This window comes from Canis aureus, chromosome 1 (assembly GCF_053574225.1).
Source record: "Canis aureus isolate CA01 chromosome 1, VMU_Caureus_v.1.0, whole genome shotgun sequence".
Lineage (NCBI taxonomy): Eukaryota > Metazoa > Chordata > Mammalia > Carnivora > Canidae > Canis > Canis aureus.
The window spans coordinates 69,150,860-69,175,933 of NC_135611.1; the positions used below are offsets into that span (position 1 = coordinate 69,150,860).

The 25,074-nt window shown below is 44.5% G+C and overlaps 1 protein-coding gene across 7 annotated transcripts in view; it reads left to right on the plus strand.

Annotated features, from left to right (window-relative positions):
• The window catches only part of L3MBTL3 (L3MBTL histone methyl-lysine binding protein 3), a 120,867-nt gene extending 96,012 nt beyond the window's left edge, over positions 1-24,855 (plus strand). For all 7 annotated transcript variants that reach the window (XM_077902767.1, XM_077902816.1, XM_077902788.1 and 4 more), the window contains 4 exons: positions 7,015-7,094; positions 18,835-19,004; positions 19,294-19,356; positions 23,973-24,855. In XM_077902767.1, the coding sequence (XP_077758893.1) occupies positions 7,015-7,094; positions 18,835-19,004; positions 19,294-19,356; positions 23,973-24,116 (457 nt within the window). In that variant the 3' untranslated portion in view covers positions 24,117-24,855. The remainder of the gene's footprint in view (positions 1-7,014; positions 7,095-18,834; positions 19,005-19,293; positions 19,357-23,972) is intronic.
• The last annotated feature ends 219 nt before the right edge of the window (positions 24,856-25,074 follow it).

A 25,074-nucleotide genomic window follows, 5' to 3' on the forward strand; every position in this document is an offset into this window, starting at 1 on the left:
GGAACCACGGCACACGTGGACCTGGGGGTGGGGGGTGGGGGGCGTCCTTGGTTCCCCAGCCGCAATGGGGCATCTGTGCTGCGCCCCGTGTTTCCAAGGAGAATACACTTTGCTCACGGGGAGAGCAGCTGTCTCTGCGCGGGGCTCCCGGCCTGGCAGCCCCACGGCTCTGCGCGCCCTCCCCGCCTGCAGGCCTGCGTCTCTAGATCTTGGGGAAACCTGGGTCTCGAACTCTGTGTTGCATCAGAGCCATCAGGTGTTTGTTAAGATGCAGCTTTCAAAGCACCATCTCCAGAGATACTGACGCAGGAAACGTAAGGTGCGTCCCAGTTCTTTTTTCCCTTTTTTAAATGTATCCATGAGAGACCCAGAGGGAGGAGAGACACAGGCCGAGGGAGAAGCAGGCTCGATGCAGGGAGCCCCATGTGGGACTCGATCCCGGGCCCCGGGGTCACGCCCTGGGCCGTACGCAGGCGCCCAACTGCTGAGCCCCCCAGGGGCCCCTGTTCCCAGTTCATTTTTAACAAGCACCCCCAGGAGACGGATGCCCGTGATCTCTGGGTTAGGCTTTAGGAATTATTCCTGGATATAAAGGCCCTTCTTTGCAGTACCACGACACGTCACCAAATGGAGAGCGTCGGCGTCTGCCCCACGGAGGCTTCTTCTCGGGAAATCTATTCTACAGCTGCTTGTAATTGTGTTTCTAAATTAGGGGCTACCTCTGTTAAAAATCGTGGCACGTTGGAAGCTCCGTGTTGTTGGGCCTTAGACACAACCGCAGGAACCCGGTGAGGCACGTGTCAGGCGTCTGCTCAATGCTAGTGTGACCTTGCGGGGCCGAGGGCCGTGATTAAGCTAAATCCAACGAAAAAGTTCAGTCTCAAAAAAAGAAAAAAGAAAAAAGAAAAAGAAAAAGTTCAGTCTCTCCGGTTCACTGTAGGCCCTTCAAGTGGCTCCTCAAGTCGTAGGGCGGGCATTTGTGCTGCGAGTCACCCAGAACGGTTGTAGGAATTGCAGCTCTGAACCATCCTACACGTGTTTCTAGGATGAATCCCCTTTGCCAGGCTGCACCGAGAGCCAGTCTGCAGCTGAGGAAGGCTCTAGGAAACGCAGGAAAACAAGCTCACGTAGCTAGGGACCTGCAAGCAGGGGAAAGCCCCTCTACTTTGCAGAGCTGCAGGATCCACTAGAATCCCACCTGCTTAGAGCCGCAAATTCTAAAAGGTCAGAGACACGAATTGGGAACTCGAGCGAGGACCTTGGCGGTGCTGTAGGAGGCTCCCCGAGCCTGGGCCCTAGGGCTGGCAGGCGGAGCAGGTCATTCTGGGGGCGCAGGCGTTACCTGCCCCCTAAAGCCCGTCCACCCCGCTGTCCGCTCCCGGAACCACAGGCAGCTCCGCGCGGCCGCTTGTGCGCGCAGAGGAGCATCCCGGTGCAAGGAGGAGGACGGAGCCTGTCGCCCCAGGGTGTCGCAGCCACCCTCCCACCCCGTCTCGCGCGGTGACTCTGTCACACATAGTGGAACAGCACTGACATCTGCTCACTGTCCTCTGACGACACAGAGGGACGCAGTCTTGCTCTTCTTGTCGCGCATGATCCTTGCTCCCCAGGGCGGACGGGAGTGAGTAAGGGCTTGACAGGTCCCAAAGGCATCTACGAAGCAATTGCTGCATTAGCTTTCCCGGAGGGTTTTTCCTTGGAATCTGATAATATCCACGGTGTTGACTCACCGTATGTATCACTTGCCTTCATTAGCATATGTTCCTTATGCCTGAGTTATAATTGAATAGGCTTACCAGTCACTGTCTTATTTTTATTTTTTTAATTTAACTTAAATTTTTTTAACATTTTATTTATTCATGAAAGACACAGAGAGAGAGAGAGAGGCAGAGACACAGGCAGAGGGAGAAGCAGGCTCCATGCCAGGAGCCCGATGTGGGACTGGATCCCAGGTCTCCAGGATCAGGCCCTGGGCCCGAGGCAGGTGCCAAACCACTGAGCCACCCAGGGATTCCCCAGTGTCTTATTTTTAATCATCAAATAAATAGTAAACCGTATGTAACTCTGAGGCCGTGTTTCTGAAAGTGCTATTAAAACCCCAGGCTCGGGCAGTTCAGGCTCCGGCTCTCTACGTCAGCCCAGATCCTGATCTTGGGGTCATCAGGTCAGGGCCTGCTTCTCTCCCCCTGCCCCCCCGCCCCCCACTGGCTGTCTCTCACGTTCTATCCTCTCTCCCTATACAATAAACAGATAAACCTTCAGAGACTCTATTCAGATGTTAGCCGTAGACATAAAAGTTTAAATCCCACTGGTTTTTATTTGCCATCTTTTCTGTGTCCCTTTGAAGATGGTGACCTCTTCGTACGGAAGCTGTGCAAGCACACCCTCCTCTTCGTTCGTAGAAGGCATTTGCAGACAGTTCGAGTACTCTTTCATAATTCCTCTAAAGTATAAACCCTGAGATTCTCTTTCTCTGATTTTTTTTTTTCCCAGTGAGTAACCTCAGCCCAGAAATTTAAGAAAAAAAAAAATTGCTGGGGTCATGCATGCACAGAAACCTCCTTTTCATGTTCAAAACAGAAATCCCTTCGTGTTTTTGCAGCCCTCACTCCGTTCATTGTGTCACCTCTTGTTGCTGGGGGGGCACAGGTACTTTTGAGCTCTCACGAAACCCCCGTGAGGCCAGAATAAGCTCCGCTGGAGAGAGAAGGTAGGGTTATTTCAAGCCAGGAGCCAAACCAAACTCATGCTGGATTTAGAGAGTTGGCTGAAATCCCTGAATTGAAGCAAAGTAATTGTTTCACTTTTTTTTTTTTTTCAATACAGTTTTTAACAGACTGGGGACGGATTGAAGCATAAATGGCTAGGGATTGTTTTTAAATGAAAAACAGACTTGAAGAACTATAGCTGTTTGCATTCAAATGCACCCTGTTACTAGGAATTTACCCTTCTGGTGTTTGTTTTGCTAATAATTACTACCAAGCGTATTTAGGCTTAGATAGTAAGGCTTCTAAAGCATGGTAGTTAATTACAGAGAAAAAGAGGATGCTGACTCATAAAGAGCACATTTTTTGCACTTGAGTGGATTCCACTATCTTAATTACAAGCCCAAGGAGTATTCTTGAGTAAGATCTTAGCTATGATTATATTTAAATTCAAGCTAAAAAAAAGAAAAGTTGAAATAAATTGGTTTTTGAAAATTCTAAAATCTCAAGGGAAATCTCTGTATTCCAGGTACTTTTCTGGGTGTTTTTACCTACGTCAGCCCACTCAATCTTCACAGCTCACGTGGGGTGGGTGCTGCTCTTACTACATCCCCCACCCAGAAGTGGAGAGCCCCTCTCGGTCACAGGTCACACAGCTCCTCAGTAGCAGACATGGGTTCGGCTGCAGTCTGGCTCCTAACTTTGACTCCAAAAAGTATTTTAAGACCTGAAAGGAAACAGGTGACTGTGGATGGTTTTATTCCGAAATAGAAGTAGTTCTTCAATCGTAGAGGCTGCCATGGATCACGCTCCTGCTTGTATGTCTGGCTGCGTGCAGCACGTCCTAGTCCTTATTTTACGGAGTCCTCAAAGTGCCCGTGAGGAAAAGGATTTATTATCCTTGTTTTACAGATGATGCAGCTGCAAAGTGGGGGGGTTAAGTCACTCGCTAAAGATCATTTAGAACTAAGTAGCAGAGCTGAGGTTGGAACAAGGTCAGTTCACTCCCCGAGACCATCCTTGCAGCCCACTTGGGTCCTGATCCCTTAGCCCCCTGCCCATCCCCACCCGGCCAGCTGGCGCCTCATTCCTCAGTGACATTGTTGGAAAGTGTTGACTGAGAGGAGAAAGAAAGTAGAGGAGACTTTATGCAGAGCAAAATTGCAGAGCGTGAAAATATTTTTGGTTCTTTTTTTTTTAACGAGAGCCTGTTCAAGAAGCGTCTCTGGTCCCATGTTCCCGAGGGCTTGGTGAAGTCACCGCCGAGTTTGGCCCCGAGGCTGATGGAAAGGGAAGGCATGTGCAGCTGCAGTGACTTGGTGCTCAGGAAACTGGCGGCCTACGTCAAGGATTTGGTGTTTGCGCAGAGGAAAAAAGCCATCACGGCGCCTCTTGGGTCAGAATTGGCGGTGAACCGCCGCACCTCCCAGGAGAGGGAAATTTTGGTTGCCCAATTGAGAAACCAGGTTTTGTTTTAAATAAAACACAAAGCAAGCAAGAAGGAGTCCAATTCCCCCCGCCTGACCTTGTCAGGAGAAGACGGGTATGCTGTCTTCTGGAGGAGTGCAAGGGCGAAAACTACGTAATGGTCGGATGTAATCATGGACTTTGGTGTCAGTAGGGCCTGGTGCTACACCTGCCCTACAGACTTGGCATTGACCTCTTTGCATTGCAGCGGCTGATAGTAGGACCTTCTTCCAGTGATTGTTGTGAAATGCTGGATCTGGAGGTCTCAGCCAGCCTTCGGTGCGCAATATGCTCTTGTGACTTTTCTTACTATTAACTGCTCCCACGTTTCTGGGTGTGCTTAGTTAGGATACTGGGCGTGCTTGCTTAGGATGCTCACTTCGTGACTTCGTGGTTCTGTTCATCCATCTAGTTCATGGTGCTTGTTCTAATAGACCACTCAGATGAGCCCACTGCTCCAGCCCTCCCACTTGCTAGCTGAACGAAATATCACGTAGAACCCCCATTAGTCACTTTTAATTTTAAGTTATTAGCAGAATCAATATTTTAATTGGAAATAAAACATTCGATAAACATTTCTTCTAGAGTCCTTTACTTGGATTGTGTGACATGAAGGTAAATACTCATGTTTATATATTCCTTTTTTTTTTTCATGTTTATATATTCCCAAGTTAAATGGGTTCAGTGTAATATCATGAGTCCAAGTAGGGAAAATGGAAACTGAACTTTGCTTCTTTGGGGATGGATTATGACAGATACAGGCATGAAGAAACTTTTTGGGTCAGAGGTCTTATTTTCTTTTCTCTGTCTCCATTCTCTCATAGAAAATGGTCCTTGTCTTACATTTCATAAAATAAATCAGGGCATTGTATTTGGGCATATGAAATAGAACTTTCCTCTTACTTAAGTCTTATACTTTTATTTTAATAAAATTTACTGTAAAGGAATGCTGTGCTTCATTAAGACCACAAAAATGTAAAACTGTTATCAGTGGACAATTCTGATCATGAAAATGTAAATATTTAGAAAGTTCTGAGACTTAATTTTAGTCCTTGATCTTACTTTGTCTCCCCGCCCCACCACCACCACCCCTTCAATCATTCATTAAAGCTTTTAGGAAATCTGCAATAACTAATTGGGAAATTTTTTTTGACTCTGAGAAATGCCAGTTTTAAGTTATACCACTGTACTATATGATTTTTTTTTCTAATAAATATTAAGATAGTCATCCCCAAACAACCTTTTTCAGTGGTCGCGATACTTACTGGGATAGATTTGCAGGCTCAAAGAATTTAATATAAAATAAATCCAGAAGATCACATAAGCTGATTTTGGCATGTTGTAATTACCAAAATTACAAATTTAGCACAGTTTTTACGGAGAAGACAGTTTTCAATTAATGTGTTTCCTCCAATTATCAGCAATATTCTTACTTTTTTCCTATACTTCTGTCTCCCCACTTTTAATGGAATAAGAGCTTCCATAGTCATTTAATTGATTATTCTTGGGAAAAGGTATGTTTTTTTTTTTGTATAAAAAATGATTCGTCCTCGTTCTCAAATAAGCAAGTTTTCTTCAGCATTTGTGTTGTAGGTTGTTTTTAGTATGGACTTGGCCAGAGAGCTCTGATCTCAGTGAAATTTCACATGTGTCCCTGGAAATGGTCTAAAAAGTACTGAGCATGTATTCATGGCATGCTTATGCGCTAGCGTGGTTGTGTTCAGTTATCATCATTCAAATGCAGAATAAATTAGTGCCTTTGTAATTAGGACTGTACAACTTTATATGTTGTTGCGGTATTTGGTTTCAAACGTATTTGCCTTTTTCTTAAAACTTACCAGTAGAAGTATAATCTGGATCTTTAAGGAACCCAGGGTATGTTTATAAAGGTAATAACCCATAAGAAACAATAGGACATCAAAAACACAGAATATTACAAAGCATTGAAGGGTGTAAGGCAGGTACCATGGCCTGGATGGTCCCGGGAAATTGGAGAGTGGAATGTATTTGGAACTCTGGAAATGGAAAAATTAGGTTGAAAAATTTTTAGATATTTGGAATTTAGCTTTAAAGAAAATATAATTAGTCTGTGCTTGGTTCCCTTTAGCACCATTTTTGTCCCTGACTTAAGGGCAAAGCTCTAAATTAAGATTGCAATGATTCCATCCCAGTTTAGAGCATTTTTGGCATGTTTAGATTAGCATCAGGTCATTCCTGGTCAAAAAGAGTTGGAATCAGTTCAGCCTACACATTTGACCTGATTAAGCCAGGAAAAGCTTCCTAGAATTGAGTTGGATTCTTCTGGGCCAATCTCAGGCTCAACCCCAAATCCCAGGACTGAGTGTCATATATATGCTACTTGATTAAATGGTCTAGACTTTGAAAATATGCTCTTACCTTAAATTTAGTACGGAACCAAGTAAAATTCTTCATAAATACATGTCCCAGTTTAAAGTCAAGTTATTCAATACTTATATTTGCCAGAAGAGTTCCCCTTAATACCATTCTTAGCTTTTAAAAAAAATCTCCTTTCTGAACTGTAAATGAAAATTGGTAATGATGAAAATGGGTATTAATAGATGTTATTAATAGGAGTTGCTTCTTAGTAGAACTGAAAATCCTTTCCGACATCTTAGTGGTCTCATGCTTTTATTTTGTTTTTTTTGGTTTAGTATTCCATGTTTTTATTTAAATTCCGGTTAGTTAGCAAACAGTATAATACTAGTTTCAGGAGTAGGATTCCGTGATCTATCACTTACATACAGCAGTTGCTGAGATGCAGTGCTGACCCACCCGTTAACGTGCATCTATTACAAAACACTGAAACACCCGTTTTTCTCAGGGACCAGCATGCTGATGACATCAAAGAAGACTTTGAAGAGAGAACAGAAAGCGAAATGAGGACGTCGCATGAAGCCAGAGGTAGCCATAATAATCTCATATTATTGATGGACGTTACTGTTAATACTCAGCAATCAGAACTTGACTAGAATATAGCAGCCCTCCTATATTAAAGATAAACTTCATTTAGTTGGTTTATTCCTTTATCACAGGCTATCAAAGTTTACTGTTCAGGGTAAATATACAGTTGACCTTGAACAGCGGGGACTTGAACTGTGCGGGTCCACTCACAACACAGATTTATTTTTTTCCCTGATAAATACAGTATAGTTCTCTTCTTTATGATTTTCTTAAAGTTCTCTTCTACATTTTCTCTTATTTATGATTTTCTTAATGACGTTTTCTTTTCCCTAGCTTACGTTATTGAAGAATGTAGTATTTGATACATATAACTTATAAAATCTGTTAATCAACTGGTTAGGTTATTGCTAAGGCTTCTGGTCAACCATAGGCTATTGGTAGTTACATTCGGGGGGAATCAAAAGTTACACAGATTAAAAAAAAAAAGTTCTACCCAGATTTTTGACTGTACAGGGGTCTGTGCCCATAACCCCTGCAATGTTCTAGGGTCAACTGTAGTATATAATCCATAATGATATGGATTCATCTGTGACCTGTATTTACAGTCTCTTTCACATATCTGTGCAGTATCATATGTAAGTAAGGTTTGGGTAACATTCTATGTGGTTCTGGGGATATGTTTTCTTTGGTATTGATGATGTCATTTGCTTCATATGTTCAAAACTCACCTCAGCACGTGTATTGAAATCCAAATGGAATTAATAAGGACTTAGTCTAAGACCACAGAACGAAGAGAAAATCCTTGGGAGAAATGTTTTAAGTTGTGTTGGAGAAGTAACTTGTCTGACATTTTTGCTAAAAAGACACTACAAGCCTAACTATGTAATGAAGTCATAATGACTGTTAATCATAGTATATATTATATTTGTAATTCACACATAATTACTATTTTTTATGAGAAATTGTTAGCCTGCTTGTGACTTTAATGATTGTCCGTGGACACTTTGCTTTTTCATGTGTTTTTTTTTGCCTTAGGTTATTATATAAGATTTGAGATTGGCACCTAATGACTTCCTGCAGTGACCTAGTCCATGAGCGATGCATTGATTTCCGTATCTGATTTCTAGAAAGCAATAATTTGTGATTATGTCAACGGCTACATTCCCTGCTGTCTTACGTCCTCTCGTGTTCTATTAGTGCGATGCCGCATTTGAGCCCTGCGGTGGCCAGGGTTTGAATCCCTTCTCTGCCACCTGCTAGGTGTGTGATTCTGGACACTGCACGGAACACCTCTCAGGGCTCCTGCTCCTTCCCCAAAAGAATGAGGGCAACTCCTTCCCAGGTTGTCATGGCGATTAAGTGCATTTCTAAGTTGTTTCAGAGGGAGCCTGGCTCCTAGGAAGTGCCATGCAAGCGTTTGATTATTTTAAATGTTTCTGGCCATTTAGAAAGAAAGAAAAAAGCATTTACTTTCTGACAGTGTTGTCATCCAGGTGTCCTGGATTCCTAGACAAAGGTTGGGGCTTTCCTTGTGAATGGTAGTTAGGATCACAGCCTTTGTTCCCACCAGGGCCCCACCCCTTCCAGCTCTGCAGCTCTGCAGCCGGCTCTGTGCCTCAGTTGCCTCCTGTGTGAAATTAATGTAGACATGTGGTCGCATCAGTGGCTGAAGGGTTAGCCGGGGGCGGTAGTAGTAGAATAGTAGGATTGTGGAATAAGTGTGTGTTGCGTGAGATTGTCTCATCCTTGAGAATTCAGACAGATTCAGAATAGAATCCTCTAGACTCTGAACTTTTGGAGGGAGTAATAATTTGCCCAACTTTTCAGTCTCTTCCGAACTTAGTGATTCATTTAACCTTTTATTTGATTTGCTGAGCAGATTTTGATCATTTTTTTCTGGAAATGATCTGGACAATTATTATTCTCTTAATAGAGAATTTGGCTTGATTAACATATATGCACGGTGTTCTTCATCTTTTATTTTTGTCCTGTTGGTCTCAATTTGAATTGCCTGAGTTTTTCTGTTTTATTCTCTCCAGAAACATAATTAGGATTCATATATGACTCTTAATTATTGTTCACACCTACAAAACCTATAGTTCAGTATCCATATATTATTTACAGTCTTATTTTTTATCAGTGAGAGAGAGCCTCACAAAATAAGTTGCTCTGAGAATTTTTGCACATATGTTTGTGAGACTTGACTATTAATATCTCATCCATTTTTAGCCTCTTAAAATGAATTTGATAAGTTTCCTTCATTATCAAGGTTTGGAAACATTTTATATAAAACTTTCATAAAACAGGGCACCGGGGAGGCTCAGTAGGTTAAGTGTCTGTCTTCAGCTCAGGTCATGATCCCAGGGTTCTGGGATCGAGCCCCAAGTCTGACTCCCTCCTCAAAGGGAAGTCTCCTCCTTTCTCTCCCTCTGCTCCTGCCTCCTTACATGTGCATGCACAGGTGCATGCATGCGATCTCTCTCTTTCTCTCTCCCTCTCTCAAATAAATAAATAAAATCTTTAAAAATAAATAAAATTTCATAAAACTAATTTCAATCATGCTATGATTGTCAACTGGTCTTTAAACCCAGGAAACCTCTTTCAGTTATAATTTATTACTTATGCTCTGTTCTCTTGATGACTGGTAATACTTATTATTCTTGAGTTAGAGCCAAGGGATTATGTTTATATTCAAAATATTTAACAATGGGTTTGGCATCCAACCTTGCACAAGACAAAATCAACACTGGTCTTAGTGCTGAAGGAGAGTTTTGGAAGCTCTCTGCTATGCCAAGAATTACTTTTAATTGCCGGACCTTATGGAAGTCCAGTAAGGGCCTGGCTGCCTTGGGGAGGGTGGGAGCGGGATGTAGGGGGCATCATCATACCAACCAACATGGAAGTATTTTAGCTTTCTTTTTCTTCTTCTTCTTCTTCTTCTTCTTCTTCTTCTTCTTCTTCTTCTTCTTCTTCGGAGAGAAAAAGAGAACAAGCATGCAGGTGAGGGGCAGAGGGAAAGGGAAAGAACGAATCTTTACACAGGCTCTACGCGTAGCTTAGAGCCCCATGCGGACTCAGTGTCATAACCCCAAGATCATGACCTGCGCCCAAATCAAGAGTCAAACTCTTAACCAACTGAGCCTCTCAGGCACTCCAGTATTTTAGTATTTTAACAATTTTTATATATTTTTGATGTTCTAGGCATATACCTCAAGCTGAAATATCTTCCTCAGCTTCTTGCTGTGTCAAGTCTACTACTGACTGCCTTGAACTTTCACAGCCGTGATTTTTATTTCCCTTCACTTTCCTACGTTGGCTTGTTCTCTTTCACAGCGTGTTTTTGTTTTCTAGAGATCCTGCCCCCTCGGGCCTCACTAAAACCATGAAATTCTTCTGTCGATAAATCAGTGCTCCTCTTCTGATGTTTTGTAGAACTTTTCATCAGAGGCCCCATGGTGACTGTTTTCTATTTTAACATTTCTGCGTTCAAGGATTTTTCCCGGGTCTTTGTGAAGAACACTTATGCCCCAACAGTCCCATTTGGGTCTGCTAACCTGAGCTTGGAGTCCAGGTACAGAGACTCCACTCTAGGTCTGCATCCTTGAGCCTGGTAAATGCTCACCAGTGATCATTCACAGTAACATCCACCCAGGGGTGGAAGGAGCCCTTCGCAAATCTAGCCTGGCTTGGGGGGCTGGGAAGGTAGACGAGAAAGCCCCTTGCAGTTTGTATATTATTTAGGGTAGAGGAGACTGCAAAGAAGCCACCCTTCTTTGCATTTAAACTTTCTTTAAAATGCCAGTAGGATTTAAGACTCTAGTAGGTCCATGAGAACCATTTTGCTTGGAGTCATGGATCAGATCAGTATTTAAAAACAAAACTTCCTCCTGAAAAAAAGCCTCTCCCTCTTCCTCTGTTTCTTTAGTTAATTCAAGTTAATTCCATGCAATATGTATAATTATGAGCCTTTTTTTTTTTTTTTTTTTTTTTTATGATTCTCTCCATGCAACTGAATTTGACCTTTGGGGACTACTGAATATGATTTATTACTTTTTCTCCTTCCTTCTTCTTCCTTTTTTTTTTTTTTTTTTTTAATGACAACAACTTCTATCTTTTTTACCTGAAAAATAAAATAACTGATTCCTATCATTGTAGGGGAGCCTATTAATTAAGGATTCTATAAGTTGGCCTTCAAGTTTAAACTCTTGTACTCCTGGGAAAGGTATAATTTTGTTTTCTCTCCTGCAAGCATGCTTTCTCATGGGCAGCTGATGTGCAGCAAGAATTGAATTCTATTCTGTAACGTGCTAGATTTTCACTTGAAAAATCAAGCTTGCTTTTTTGCCTCCATAGCAATTGTGGGGTGGTTTATTTTTTTATTTTCTTGGTTGTTAACCTTGAAATGATCCTCGAGTATCTTTCAGCCTGAGTTAAGTATCTTGAAGCTAATTTTATCTCCATTCCTTGATGCTGTGATTCATTTATCTTACCCAATCACTGTTATTGTTCATCTTTTTATATTTAGTCAGCCATTAGTAACTCCATTAAAAAATTTTTCTTTTTTTTTTTTTTTTTTGGTTGACAGATGTATTCCATTTCTTCTGTCCTTGTTCTTTTTACATTAAGAGCATATTGGAAAGGTATTGAAAAGGTATTGACTCCTTTTCATTTTTGATTTCTATATCCAGTACACTCTCAGTGATATGCCTTTCTTTCAAAATTAGAAATAATTTATGGAGATCCCTAGGTGGCTCAGCAGTTTAGCACCTACCTTTGGCCCAGGGTGTGATCCTGGAGACCCGGGATCCAGTCCCATGTCGGGCTCCCTGCATGGAGCCTGCTTCTCCCTCTGCCTGTGTCTCTGCCTCTCTCTCTCTCTCTCTCCCTCCCTCACTCCTTCTCTCTCTGTGTCAATCATGAATAAATAAATAAAATATTTTTAAAAATTAGAAATAATTTCCCTCATTTGCTGAGTCTTTACTATATGTCAGACCCTGGGATAAGCATCTTAAAAATATCATGTGATCCTGACAACAATCTTGTTATCTTGATTTCACCAAGATACTAGAGCTAGTCAGTGGCGGAGCAGAAATTTGAATCCACGTTTATCAGACTCTCAGGCTCACCCTCTTTTTTTTTTTTAAGATTTTATTTATTCATGAGAGAACAGAGAGAGAGAGAGAGAGAGAGAGAGAGACCATGACCCTCTACTCTGTAGGAGGCCAAAGATCCAGGGTCACGGTGTGATGCTGCCCCAGTCTCACGTGTGGCTTTGGGCATGTCAGACTTCGGTTTCCTCACCTTAGGGATGGTTGCCTCCTAGCACTGTTTGGAAACTAAAATGAAACAAGGCAGTTGGAGAATTTGGTCTCACGTCTGTCACTGGCTTAAAGGCATAGGCATGTCAGACAAGAGGTCAGTGGTAACAGTTGGCTTTTATTGCTTTAGTATTTTCAGACTTGGAAATAGGAACCCCCGTCAGAATGAGATCCAAGTGTGAAAGTAGTGGAGAGTGAGTACTTCTTTTTCTTCTCTAGGAATTGCCCTGGGTGGTCATTGTACCATGCAGTGGTTCTACTGGTTTTTTTTTTTTTTTTTTTTTAATTTTTATTTATTTATGATAGTCACAGAGAGAGAGAGAGAGGCGCAGAGACACAGGCAGAGGGAGAAGCAGGCTCAATGCACCGGGAGCCCGATGTGGGATTCGATCCCGGGTCTCCAGGATCACGCCCTGGGCCAAAGGCAGGCGCCAAACCTCTGCGCCACCCAGGGATCCCGGTTCTACTGGGTCTTAATGGAATGGTCCCACAGGAAGCAGGTGCTTCCTGGTGGTGCTCCATGGTGGTGAGGATGTCTCTTTGAACTAGAAGACTTCATGCTTGGTTTAGATGATCTTCCCTATACTGAAGATTTATTGTCTTGATTCTGTGTGAAACGGAGGATATTTCTTTCAGGGTCACCTTTATCAGAAATGTCTTCTTATAAGGGTAGATCTCCCACTTCACTTTTTCCTACCTTAAGCCAAATCAAGAATTTTAATACCTGTGCTCTCAACCAGAATTGACAGTCATAGTGAGCAAATTCGCATTTACAGGTTTCTACTTGGGATTACTTCATTATTAATTATTGAACTTCATTTCAAGGAAGTCTGCAAAGTATAAAGTTTCTTAATCATATTTTACTTTTGCAAGGATCAGTAAGAACTAGGCTTGGAAATCATCCCCGGATAGTTGTGTGAGTAGCCCCAATGAGCCGTGGAAGCACCAAACCGGAAACCAGAGGGGAGAGGGAAAGGTCTTTGGTAAATTTTCATTTCAGGGAATTTCAAAACATAGAGAAAAATCCCATAAAAGTGTTATTTTTCATGTAGATAGATAGTTTGAGGGGACGGCAGTTAAGAATGACCCTAATAAAAAGAAGGTGGCAGCAATGTCTTCCCGAACAAAGGCTTTGTTTTATGAAGCACATTGTACACATTCAAACCTATATTCCTTACCCTTGGCACTGAGCCAGCTACTTGAGCATTTTATTTTAGTTTGACCACATGTTAAAATAAAAACCTGGAGTCACATTTCTGTGCAGTTCAAGGACTCAGATACACATTCACTCAAGTGAAGTTGTTTTTCTCTGTATTTTTGGATTGGGATCATAGCTGACACGCTATTATTTTCCAAAGGGGATGTTCTGTGGCTGGGAGACACTACATTTGCCCCATTTATCAGTAAACGCCATTGGGCCCCAGGACATCCATCAATTGGCACGAGAAAATCAGCAAAAGGAAGGAAAGTCATAAGTGAAAGATGTGAAGTTCATATTAGTTTTAGAATGGTGTATATGTCTTGGCCTGTTTATAGCATCAGCTTCAAAGACATGTAGAAGGCACATGTCCAGAAATATGGAAGCTTTAGGGTTTTTAGTCATTTCTTTAGAATGGCTCAGTTGTTTTTCTAAAGAATAACGATGTAGCAATGTTAGAAATGAGCTGAATAAGACAGCTTTAGCAGGAAATAGAATGGAACCAAGGTGAAGCAGGGAACACTGGCAAATGTTAATAAAACAGAAACAGTTGTCCAAAGTGGTAGGTTTATTATACAAGACTGGCACTTTTGTGGCAAGAAATCAGGGTACGAGCCATAAAGTAGGCTGTATGGTTTCACACTCCTGTGGAGCTGGAAATCTCACCATTTCATATTAGCCTGCCTCATGAAAGATTTACAAATATTATATTTCAAATAATTGCTAAACTCTTGGAAATATCTGAGATTAAGGAGTGTTTTTTTAAGTTATTCCATATTTATGCTAAACAAAAACATCTTGAACTCTATGGGAATTTAAAAAGAATAAAAGAATACAAACAAACTGCTACAGGTTTATACATTTGGCTCATAACAGATATCAAGTAAAACAGGATGAGGAAAAAAAAAAAAAAACAGGATGAGGGCCTGAAACCTTATAACCAGTTATATGATATTCACTGAATGAAATGGGGAAAGAGGCACCATGATGGATTTTTAAAAAATATTCGAAGAGTTGAAATGTTTCATGTGGAACAGATAGATTTTTCTGTATGAGCTCACTCAGGTAGAGCCAGGACCAGTGCATGTTAGCTCCAATAAAATAGATATTTTTTTCTAATAGTTACTTCTAAGTTACTGTCTAATATTCAGAGCAAAATTCAGATTAGGCTAGCTTAAGAGAAGTTATTAAAGAACCACAATAGAACAGTAGAAAAAATTTTTTAAGAAACTATGTCATTTATAGTAGCAGCAGAAAACTTTGGGTACATAGAAATAAATTTAACAAAAGATGTGTGAGACCTCTGCATGAAAATGACAAAAGATTAAAGGGAAATAGTGAAGCCATCCCAAAGAAATGGAGCCATATCCCTTGTTCTTGGCTTGTAAGACTGGATGTTGTGAGGATGTCATTTCTCAGAACCAAATTGATGTATACTCAGCAGTAATCTCCATCTAAATCCTAGCGTTTTTTAACAAACTGATTCTAAATTTTATATGGAAATGCAAAGAGTTAAGGCTAGCCAAGGCAATCTTGAAGAACTAGACCACAGACGTCAGGACACTTACAAAGTGATAGTAATTAAAACCTGTAGGTTGGTGTAAAGAGACCAGGGGAACAGAATGGAGAATCATGTTTATATTCATGTTAAAGCTGGCATCGTAGTCAAGTGGGGAAAAAGTGGCCTTTTCAATAAATCATGTTCGGGGAATTAGGAATTCATGTGGGAAAAAACATCAGGAATGTCGATTCTTACCTCCCACCATACAAAAATAAATTTCAGATGGATTGTGAGGGTAAAACATCAAGTACTTAGGGGAAAGCAGAGAAGACTAACTTTAGGACCTTGGGATAAGCAAAAATTTCTTCAGTAGACAAGGCACTAACCTTAAAAGAAAAAAAGTAAGTTCAACTTTATCACAATTAAGAGCTGTTTGCCAAAAGACTGTATTAAGAGAGTAAAAAGGAAGTCAAGACTGGGAAATATTAATAATACCTATTTCCAACAAAGAATTCCTGTCCGCAGTGTATCTAGATGACTTCTACAAATCAGTAGGAAAAGGGCAAGATGACCAAATGGAAAAAAATGGGCATAAAACATAAGTATTTCACAAAAGAGGTTCCCACATGGCCAGTTGAGCACGGTAAAAGGTTGTCCACTTCATTAGTCACCGGACAGAGACAATCCTGAGCACAATGTGATACCACAGCAAATTCACCAACATGGCTGAAATTAAAAAGATAGACAACAGCACATGTTATGAGGCTATAAAGCATTTATAATACTCTTACACTATTACTGGGTGCATATTGCACAACTGTTTTGGAAAACTGGCAGGATCTGCTGTTGCTGGATATCCACACACTCTGCAACCTCATATCCCCTCCACGGTCTGTATACACAACAGAACACATCCATGAGCTCAAGAAAGGGCATGTGCAAGAATGTTCTTAGGAACACGGTTGGGGGCAGCAAATGTCCCCTTCATTCCAAATTAATTGTGGAATATCCAGAACAGTGAAGAACCATACAGCAACGAGCAAGTGAGCTATACCTGCAAGAGCAAGCAATGCGGAGGAATCCCACACACGTGCTGTTGAGTGAGAAAAGCCAAACACCAAGGTTTTCATTGAAATGTAAGTCAGAAGCAGGCTGTAAAGACCCTGTGGTGCTGGAGGTCAGGAAGGGGTCGCCCTGGCCGGCCGGGGTGCGATTAGAAGGCTGGGAGTGCTGCCATGTTGTCTCTAGATCCCAGTGTTGGGTCTGTGGGTGTGTTCACTTTGTGAGAATTCTTTGAGCTGGACATTTAATGATTTGTCCACTTTTCTGTGAATCTTAACTCTTTAAAGAGAAAAAAAAAAACCTTGGGTCCCATATTGAACTCGAGTTGGAAGAGGTGAGTCCGGTCTCAAAATGGAGGGCCATGATCCAAAGGAACCAGAGCAGTTGAGAAGACTGTTTATTGGTGGTTTGAGCTTTGAAACTACGGATGATAGTTTAAGAGAACATTTTTAAAAGTGGGGCACACTTACAGGTTGTGTGGTAATGAGAGGCCCCCAATGTTCCAGGGGTTTGGGTTTTGTGACTTACTCTTGAGTTGAAGGGGTGCATGCAGCAATGTGTGCCAGCCACACAAGCTTGATGGCTTGTGGTGGAACCCAAGAGAACGTTTCTAGGGAGGGTTCTATAAAGCCTGGTGCCCATCTAACAGTGAAGAAAACGTTTGTTGATACTAAAGAAGACACAGAAGAATATAATTTGAGAGACTACTTTAAAAAGCATGGCAAAATTGAAACCATAGGAGTTACGGAAGACAGGCAGAGTGGAAGAAAGAGAGGATTTGCTTTTGTGACTTTTGATGATCATGAGACAGTTGATAAAATTGTTGTTCGGAAATACCACACTATTAATGGGCATAGTTGTGAGGTGAAAAAGGCCCTTGCTAAGCAAGAGATGCGGTCTGCTGGGTCACAAAGAGGTCGCGGACGGAGGTGGATCTGGCAACTTCATGGGTCGTGGAGGAAACTTGGGAGGTGGTGGACAATGTTGGCCGTGGTGGAAACATTGGTGGAAGAGGAGGCTATGGTGGTGGAGGTGGTGGCAGCAGAGGTAGTTATGGAGGAGGTGATGGTGGGTACAGTATTTTGGAGGGGACGGAGGCATCTATAGTGGTGGTCCTGGTTATAGCAGTAGAGGAGGCTCTGGTAGTGGTGGAGCAGGATATGGAAACCACGGATGCGGAGGTGCTGGTGGAGGGATATGATGGTTACGCTGAAGGAGGAAATTTTGGAGGTGGTGGGAACTATAAAGATCTTGGAAATTACAGTGGACAACAGCCATCAAATTATGGACCCACGAAGGGGGGCAGTTTTGGTGGAAGAAGCTCGGGCAGTCCCTCTGGTGGTGGTGGTGGTGGTGGTGGATCTGGAGGTGGATATGGTAGCAGAAGGTTCTAAAAAAAATTCAGAAGGAAAGGGCTGCATTTCTTATCAGGAGAGAGAGCGAGGGGTTGTCAGGAAAGAAGCAGGTTACTTTGAGGCGGTCGCCCCGAACGCATTAGAGGAACTATAAAAATCCGCCACAGGAGGGACGATGACCCATAGTCAGAAAAGTTACTGCGGCCTCAACAGGAACCCTTGTTCGGGACCGTCGCAGCCACGGTTTGCAGAAGGTGCAGCTCTTGGTTAATGCAGCGTAGCATCCGTGGGTGGACGTTCCTATAGCTTTGTCTTTATCTTTTCATTACATCAGGCATTTTGCCCTGTAAATTGCGGTAGTGATACCAGGAATAAAAAAAGCAATTTTAAACTTTTAAAAAAACAACAACAAAAAAACCCCATAAAATATTTTTATTTTATTTTATTTTATTTTTTAAGATTGTATTTATTTATTCATGAGAGACACACAGAGAGAGAGGCAGAGACACAGGCAGAGGGAGAGGCAGGCCCCATGCGGGGAGCCCATGCAGGCCCAGGGACTCCAGGATCACACCCTGGGCCAAAGGCAGGCGCTAAACCACTGAGCCACCCAGGGATCCCCTAAAATATTTTTAGAAATACAAAGTAGCTTAAAATTTTCTCGGAGATCACGAAAGCCCAGACTCAAAGGATCACCGGAGCAGTGAGCGGGCCTGGGAGTGGAGGGGCATCAGTGCAGGGGGGGGCCTTTCTTCTGGTGGCTTTGAGGAGGTAGTTTCCAGAAAGGGTTTACGTCCTAGAGGACCTTAAGGAGAGGATCGTCGACAAATGAGTCCCAGTGACGTAAAATCATTTGCTAAAAATTGGCTATTTGGGGGAGGACAGCAGTTAAATAGGTTTGGGTGCAGAAGGCCCGGCAGGTGCACGGAAGGCTGTGGCTGTGATTGTGACATGCACAGGTACAGGAGTGACGGAGCATGGGCCTGCCCGCCGCCTGGTGTCGCTGCAAGGGCTCCATCCCCTGAGTGGGCGCAGAGGCTCGGGTGCTGCCCAGGAAGTGCGGTGGGCGAGGGGGGGCTGGAAGGAGGCAGGGCTGCGATGAGGGGAGGAGGTGTCGCCATGGGGCCAGCAGCATGGCCGTCACCTCCAGGACCAGGGCGGAGGCCGTGCGCACCAGGAGCAGCATTTCCTTCGTGGGTAGAGGGGGGCGGGTAGGAGTCGGGGACACACGGTGGGGGCTCTGCTGCCGCTGCTGCCTCTCAGCCAGTGACAGTGACGTGACGGCATCCGGTGTTTGCGTCACCAGGTGCCCGGGAGGAGCCGAGCGCACAGCAGGCGCAGCGTCGATCGGCCGTCTTTCTGTCCTTCAAGTCCCCGATCCCGTGCCTGCCGCTGCGCTGGGAGCAGCAGAGCAAACTGCTCCCCACCGTGGCCGGGATTCCCGCCAGTAAGGTCTCCAAGTGGAGCACCGACGAGGTACGTCTGCCCTGCACGGGGAGAGAGCCTGGCTTCAGGGGCAGGGGGGGTGGGGATGGGGGGACGGGGATGGGGGATGAGGATGGGGGTATGGGGATGGGGGCACAGGGGGACAGGGATGGGGGGACAGGGATGAGGGGACGGGGGCGGGCAGGGGGCCTAGTTTCCTGGAAGACGGGGAACTGCTCAGAGAGAAGCAGCTGAAACCTGTAGCTTGAGTGTTCTGGGCCTGTAGCACTTAGGTTCCGACTTTTTTCTGAAACTGGAATTCTTATCTGACTTTCGACAGGTGTCAGAATTCATACAGAGCTTACCCGGGTGTGAAGAGCACGGAAAGGTGTTTAAAGATGAAGTAAGTGGCCCGCGGCCCTCCGGACGGCCTGGCAGGGCTTGGGGGGGAGGCGGGCTCGCTGTGCGCCTAGTCCCAGAGGCAGCCTTGGTCGTTCGCATAAAGGTGTTTTCATACAAGATCCGACGCCCTGGACACGTCCGCACCATCCTACGATGTTCCACAGCCGGGGCCTAGACGCTTTTTTTTTTAATGGGGGGGGGTGGGGCCCGGGTGACCCGGTGGCCAGGGATCCAACTCCCGGTGTCGGCCCAGGCCGTGATGCTGGGGTTGCGGGTCCGGCCCGTGCGCAGCCGGTCACGCGCCCTCCTTACCAGCGTGCGGGTGCGTAGCCCATAGGAGCCAGCAACGCTTTATTTTAGTAGTGTGGAATTAGCTCCCTTTATTTCACTTTCAAACGCCACGTTACCAGCGCCAAGATTAAAGTCACTGAACGTCGTCATCAGCACTACCGCTGTCGCTGGAGAGCCCCGCGGGTCTGACACCCGGGTCGGCTCCTCAGGGCAGGGGGAATCGGCCCTACGGCTCCTGCGGGTAACCTGGCCTGAGGACGCGGGGGCACCTGTCACCGGCCCTACAGAAGCCCTGGGCCCGCCAGCGCCTCCTCACGAGGCCCTTGGGTCCCGGCGCCCCGGCCACCGCGTCGCCTCGAGGCCCGGCCAGCCCAGAGCCCCGCGGGGGTGTCGTTGGCGCCCACGAAGCCGAGCGCCGGGCCTGGACGGCCTTTCCCCATGAGGCGCCGCCGTGCCCCGGCCGGGTGCCCGTTAAGACCCGCGAAGGCCTGACGTTCCGCGTCCTTGTTTCGGATCCTTGTTCAAAAGAAGAAGGTTCCCTTCCCCTTCTCCGCTGACCTATCACTGGTTACTCAGAGTGAGAGTCTCGTGACTCCTAAAGTCCCAGCGTCTTCGCGGACAAGGCTCACCTGATTTTCAGTCGCTGAGCAGATCCAGACGCCCCCCAGCAGCCGCCGTCCTGGCTTTGGAAAGAAGTCGTGTCGTCATTACCCGTGAGAAATGATAAGATGTTTTTAGAGATAAACACATGCTACATCCATTTTGTAGATTGTGCTTTTGGTCGTGTTCATAGCCGGACCACCCATGTGGATTTGCCCTGTTACTTACTTTTAGTAAGATCTTCATATTCAAAATTCCAAATTCAACTATGTTGTCTCCCGGACCGCGTTTTCTCTCCGTGGTGTCTTGTGTCTGGAGATGTTCCTCAGGCACCGGTACCCTCGGCGTCCTCCCTGTGAGCTCGCGGTCCACCTGTACCAGTCACAGCTTCGTCCCTTTATTCCTTCGTCCTCTAAATTCTTGTGGAAGTCATGTCTCCCAGGCTTAGCAGGTGTTGGTTTTAAGGTCTGGAAGCAAAGCATGAAACCCGCCCAACTAACGTCTAGTGACATCTCTAGGAGGCCCCGTACGGGTGTCAGGATGGCTGTTCTGCGAGCCACGCTTGGCTTCCCTCCAACACACTCCACGTCTAATCTGTTGAAGAGCCTATTGAGTGTACTTTAAAGACGTGTAGGGATTCGAGCTGTTTCCCTGCTGCACCAGCAGCACCCGCGCTCGGGTCTGAGCCGCCGTCCTCTCCCACCAGGGCTACTGCTGCAGCCTCCTCACCAGTCTCCCTCTTTCTGTCTTTGCTCCCCCACGATCCGTGACCTCTTCCCAGCCTCGCCGGAGTCATCCTGCCAGAGAGGTGCAGTCGTGTCAGCGTTCCATCAGTAGCGCTCCAATAGTAAGTCAGGATGAAAGCAGAAGCCCTCCCGGGCCTGCGGTCCAATGCCCCGTGCCCTCCAGAGAGGTGGGAACCTCCTGACCTCTGTGTCCTCCCTTCCACACGCTGGCCCCCTTGCTGTTCTTCGATTGTCCGGGCACACCTGGCTCTTCCTCCGCATGGTCACGTGGTGCAGTCCCTCTTCTCAGGGGCGGCTCCTTCCCAGTTATCCATCCTTGCCCCTGTGCCCCGTCATCCCCACCGAGCTGTGTCCTCAGTGCGAGCACCAATCACCTTGTACAATGTATTAATGTCACCTCATTACTGATTAATTTGCTTCTCTCTTGTATGTTCTGCTTGCAGTCAGTCTTCCGCTTCTAGGATGTGAACCTCACAAGGAGTTCTGGTTGCCTCCCTTGCTTGTTTTTGCCTGTATCTGTTGTAGCCTCTGCTGTGTGCCCAGCCCCAAGAAGAGTGTCTGGAATAGGATAAACGTCTAATAAGCCTTTGTTGAGTGAGCATTCTCGCACCTTTACCCTCTGAGGAAGACTCCCAAACGGCATGGCCCTGTGATCTGCAGAGCTACAACCCTGGGGAAGGAACCAGGGTGCACGGTGCAAAGAGCAATGAGATACAAGGCCAGGACCCCAAGCTCCAAATCCTCCTTCGGAGATTTGGGCCTTTAGCAAGATACGTCATCTCTGGAGTTAGACCAGTTCATATACGTTACAAAAGCAAAAAACAAAATAACAACAACGACAAAAAACAAGCCTGTTATTACCTTGCAGTGATCGCTGTTCTTAGAATTTTCTCAAATTAAGCTTCCTTCCTTCCAACGCGGCGTGCCGGTGTGGCCGCACGCTGGAGCAGCCTGTGTGAGCTATAGTGGCCTCAGGATGACCTTTCCTTCCTCGTGTAACCTTGAACACCCTCCCTTCTCACCCGACTCCGGTGTTCAGATTCCATCGTTGCCTCTCTCAGACTGTTTCCTGTCATTATTCGTCTGTCATGATACATTCTTACAGGGTTTCCGCGGGAAGCTCAGTAGGGCCCAGGGTTCTAGGAGACAAGTCTGTCTTTGTGATGGGCTCTTTGGGAACCCGTCTGTCAGTCAGCATTTCCATTCATGACTTGGAGGACCTCAGCCAGACCGTTGATTCTGTGCGCGGCTTTGCTTGATGAGAGGGTTGTCACAGTGCAAGCGAGGAGACCAGAACATAATGCTCCCCAAAATACGATGGAACATTTCCTATCCCTGCCACTGAGCTCGTTTTTGCTTGGAAATTTACAGGGGAGTGCCTTCTCTTCCTTGTTGAGGACGGCAGGCTGGATGTTTCCTTACTGGGAATTAGACAACTGTTTCCAAATGATTCTTAAAAGTTGCATCGGATGATCCTAGTTCTTTTTTTTTTTTTTTTTAAGATTTTATTTATTTATTCATGATAGTCACAGAGAGAGAGAGAGAGAGAGAGGCAGAGACACAGGCAGAGGGAGAAGCAGGCTCTATGCAGGGAGCCCGACGTGGGATTCGATCCCGGGTCTCCAGGATCGCGCCCTGGGCCACAGGCAGGCGCCAAACCACTGCGCCACCCAGGGATCCCTAGTTCTTACTGATGAAGAGAGTTGACAGATTTGTCATATCTTTAGAGAAATGAAGAAAATCTTACACAGCCACTAAATTATTTCAGCCTTTGGTGAACTGTTCACAGAATTGGCTTGCCCCGGCCGCCATGACCAAGAGCCACCAACCTGCAGTTTAGGCAGTGGAAATGTATTATCTCCCGGGTCTGAGGCCTGGAGGCCCACAGGCCAGGAGTCTGGGTGTTGGCAGGGTAGCTTCCTTCTGAGGGCGGGAGAGAGGATCTGTTTCAGGCCCCTCCTTGGCCTGTTGCTGGTTTTCTGTCTTTGTCTTCACATCATCTTCCCTCTACATGTGTCTGTCTCTGCGTGTGAGGCGGAGGGCAAATGTGTGTTTTCCTTTAACTTTTTTTTATTTTTAAATATTTATTTATTTATTTATTTTACTTTTTGTGTAAAATGGGAAAACTGAAAGACACAAATTATTTTTTTAAAGTTGGTGGAATACTCCCAAACCTGAAAATTTTACGGAAAGACCATTCCTTTGTTCTGTCCACTAAACCAGACATCATCTTCTTCAGAGCTGTACCTCTGAGCCTCAAAGCTTTCTCTTGTACTAGCACAGAATTTTAATCTCAGACCAGAGAAGGGAAGGATGTTTCCCATGGCCGCCCCACCTAGTAGAACCAGCACAGTCTACATTTCTTCACACCACATTTGCCACTTTCACTGATGCGTTTGCTTGCCCTTGTTATAAAATTTTAAAAATAGTCTGATTGCCCTTGTTAGTAGCTGCTCTTTTTCAGTATATGAAGAGTAATCGTGGCCACTCTAAAAATGAACGCTATTTATCACTGGTTTTTTCTTCATTATGGAAAGCTAATTAAAAAAAAAATGTTAGCATGCAGCCAACATATCTGCCTGAATTCCTTTGTTTATATCCACAAACAGCTGTGTGCTGCTTCTCATCTGTCATCCTAAAATCTACCAGAATGGGAACTGGATCTGAGGCATCCAGAGTCTTCCAAGTTCTTCTTGACTCGTTGCCTAAGTCAGGGTAATCACAGGGAGATATGGGCATCTTCCATTTCCTGTGGGCCGATTTTTCAGACAACTGAGTTTTTACTTTGCTTCCAGTCCACATTTGGTTATTGTAGATAAGAAAGGTTCATTACTCAGGAAATGTTCGCACACGTGAACTCTTGTCTGTGCCGTTCTCGCGTGGCTCTCAGAAGACAGCTGATAACTCAACTTTGGCTATTTGTCACGACACCACATGCAATTAATTCATAATCTTTTTTTGTCTTTTCTTCCCATTTTAGCAAATCGACGGAGAAGCCTTTCTGCTTATGACCCAAACAGACATTGTTAAGATTATGAGCATTAAGTTGGGCCCTGCTCTCAAAATTTTCAATTCTATCCTGATGTTCAAAGCTGCCGAGAAGAACTCTCACAATGAACTTTGAAGATGGTGAATTTTGAATACCATCAGCTTTTCTGCTTTAAAGCTCATGTTTTATTCAAAGCACAAGGACAGTTATAACTCCTACGCGAGAAGTCTCCAAAACTCGAGAGCGATGCTATCAGATTATTTATATTCCTCAAGAGACAGTATATACGAATCCTTATGAAAATGCTTCGGCTTTTAACCAAGTACTGTCTAACAGCGGTCATCCTTCGGTTCTGTTCACTGAGCTAAATTTATCTTTGTACATCTTTTTGAGGCTGGGGGTGGGGTGGGGGGGAAGGGGACTTCGTTAATTATTTATGGTAAAAGGGGGGATCAGAGTAAGAACTTTTGGCATTTTGTAAACATTGTTGAATTCTCTTTCATGCACACTGTTTCTTTTTCAGTACTTTCAGAAACCTTTTTATATAATCCAACTTCAACTTATACCAAATTAGTCAAAACCTGGCTGAGGTTGGCCAGTGGGACTGTTACCTGTATTGTTCATTCTGTGCCATATTTTGAATTGCAACATTATGCTGACAATAACTTTGCAAGTCATGATACTGCCTAACTGCTTGTCATAATTTGTTGGGGCCGAACGGTGGTAGAAATTACTTTTCCTTAAATCAGTGTTTTTACTTTTGCACGTATTATGAAATGTTAAACAAATTACTTTTCACCAGCATCTTTACTATAATTACCAAAAACGTGTATATAAATAATGGAACTGAAAAATAAAATATATAAATAAATTAGGTGATGTATTTGAATGGCATCAGTCTTCTACGTTGTGGTGCCCTATGTATTTACAAGAGTCCAGTGGTATCAAAGGAATATGCAGTTCTATTGGGGGGGGTATCTTTGTAAGAATCTTGAACTATTTATGAGATGATCTTGAGCTTCTCTCTAATTGTAGGTGAAGGAACTGTGGTGCTTTGTGGAGCTGAAGGGGTCGTTCTGTTGCTGGAAACACT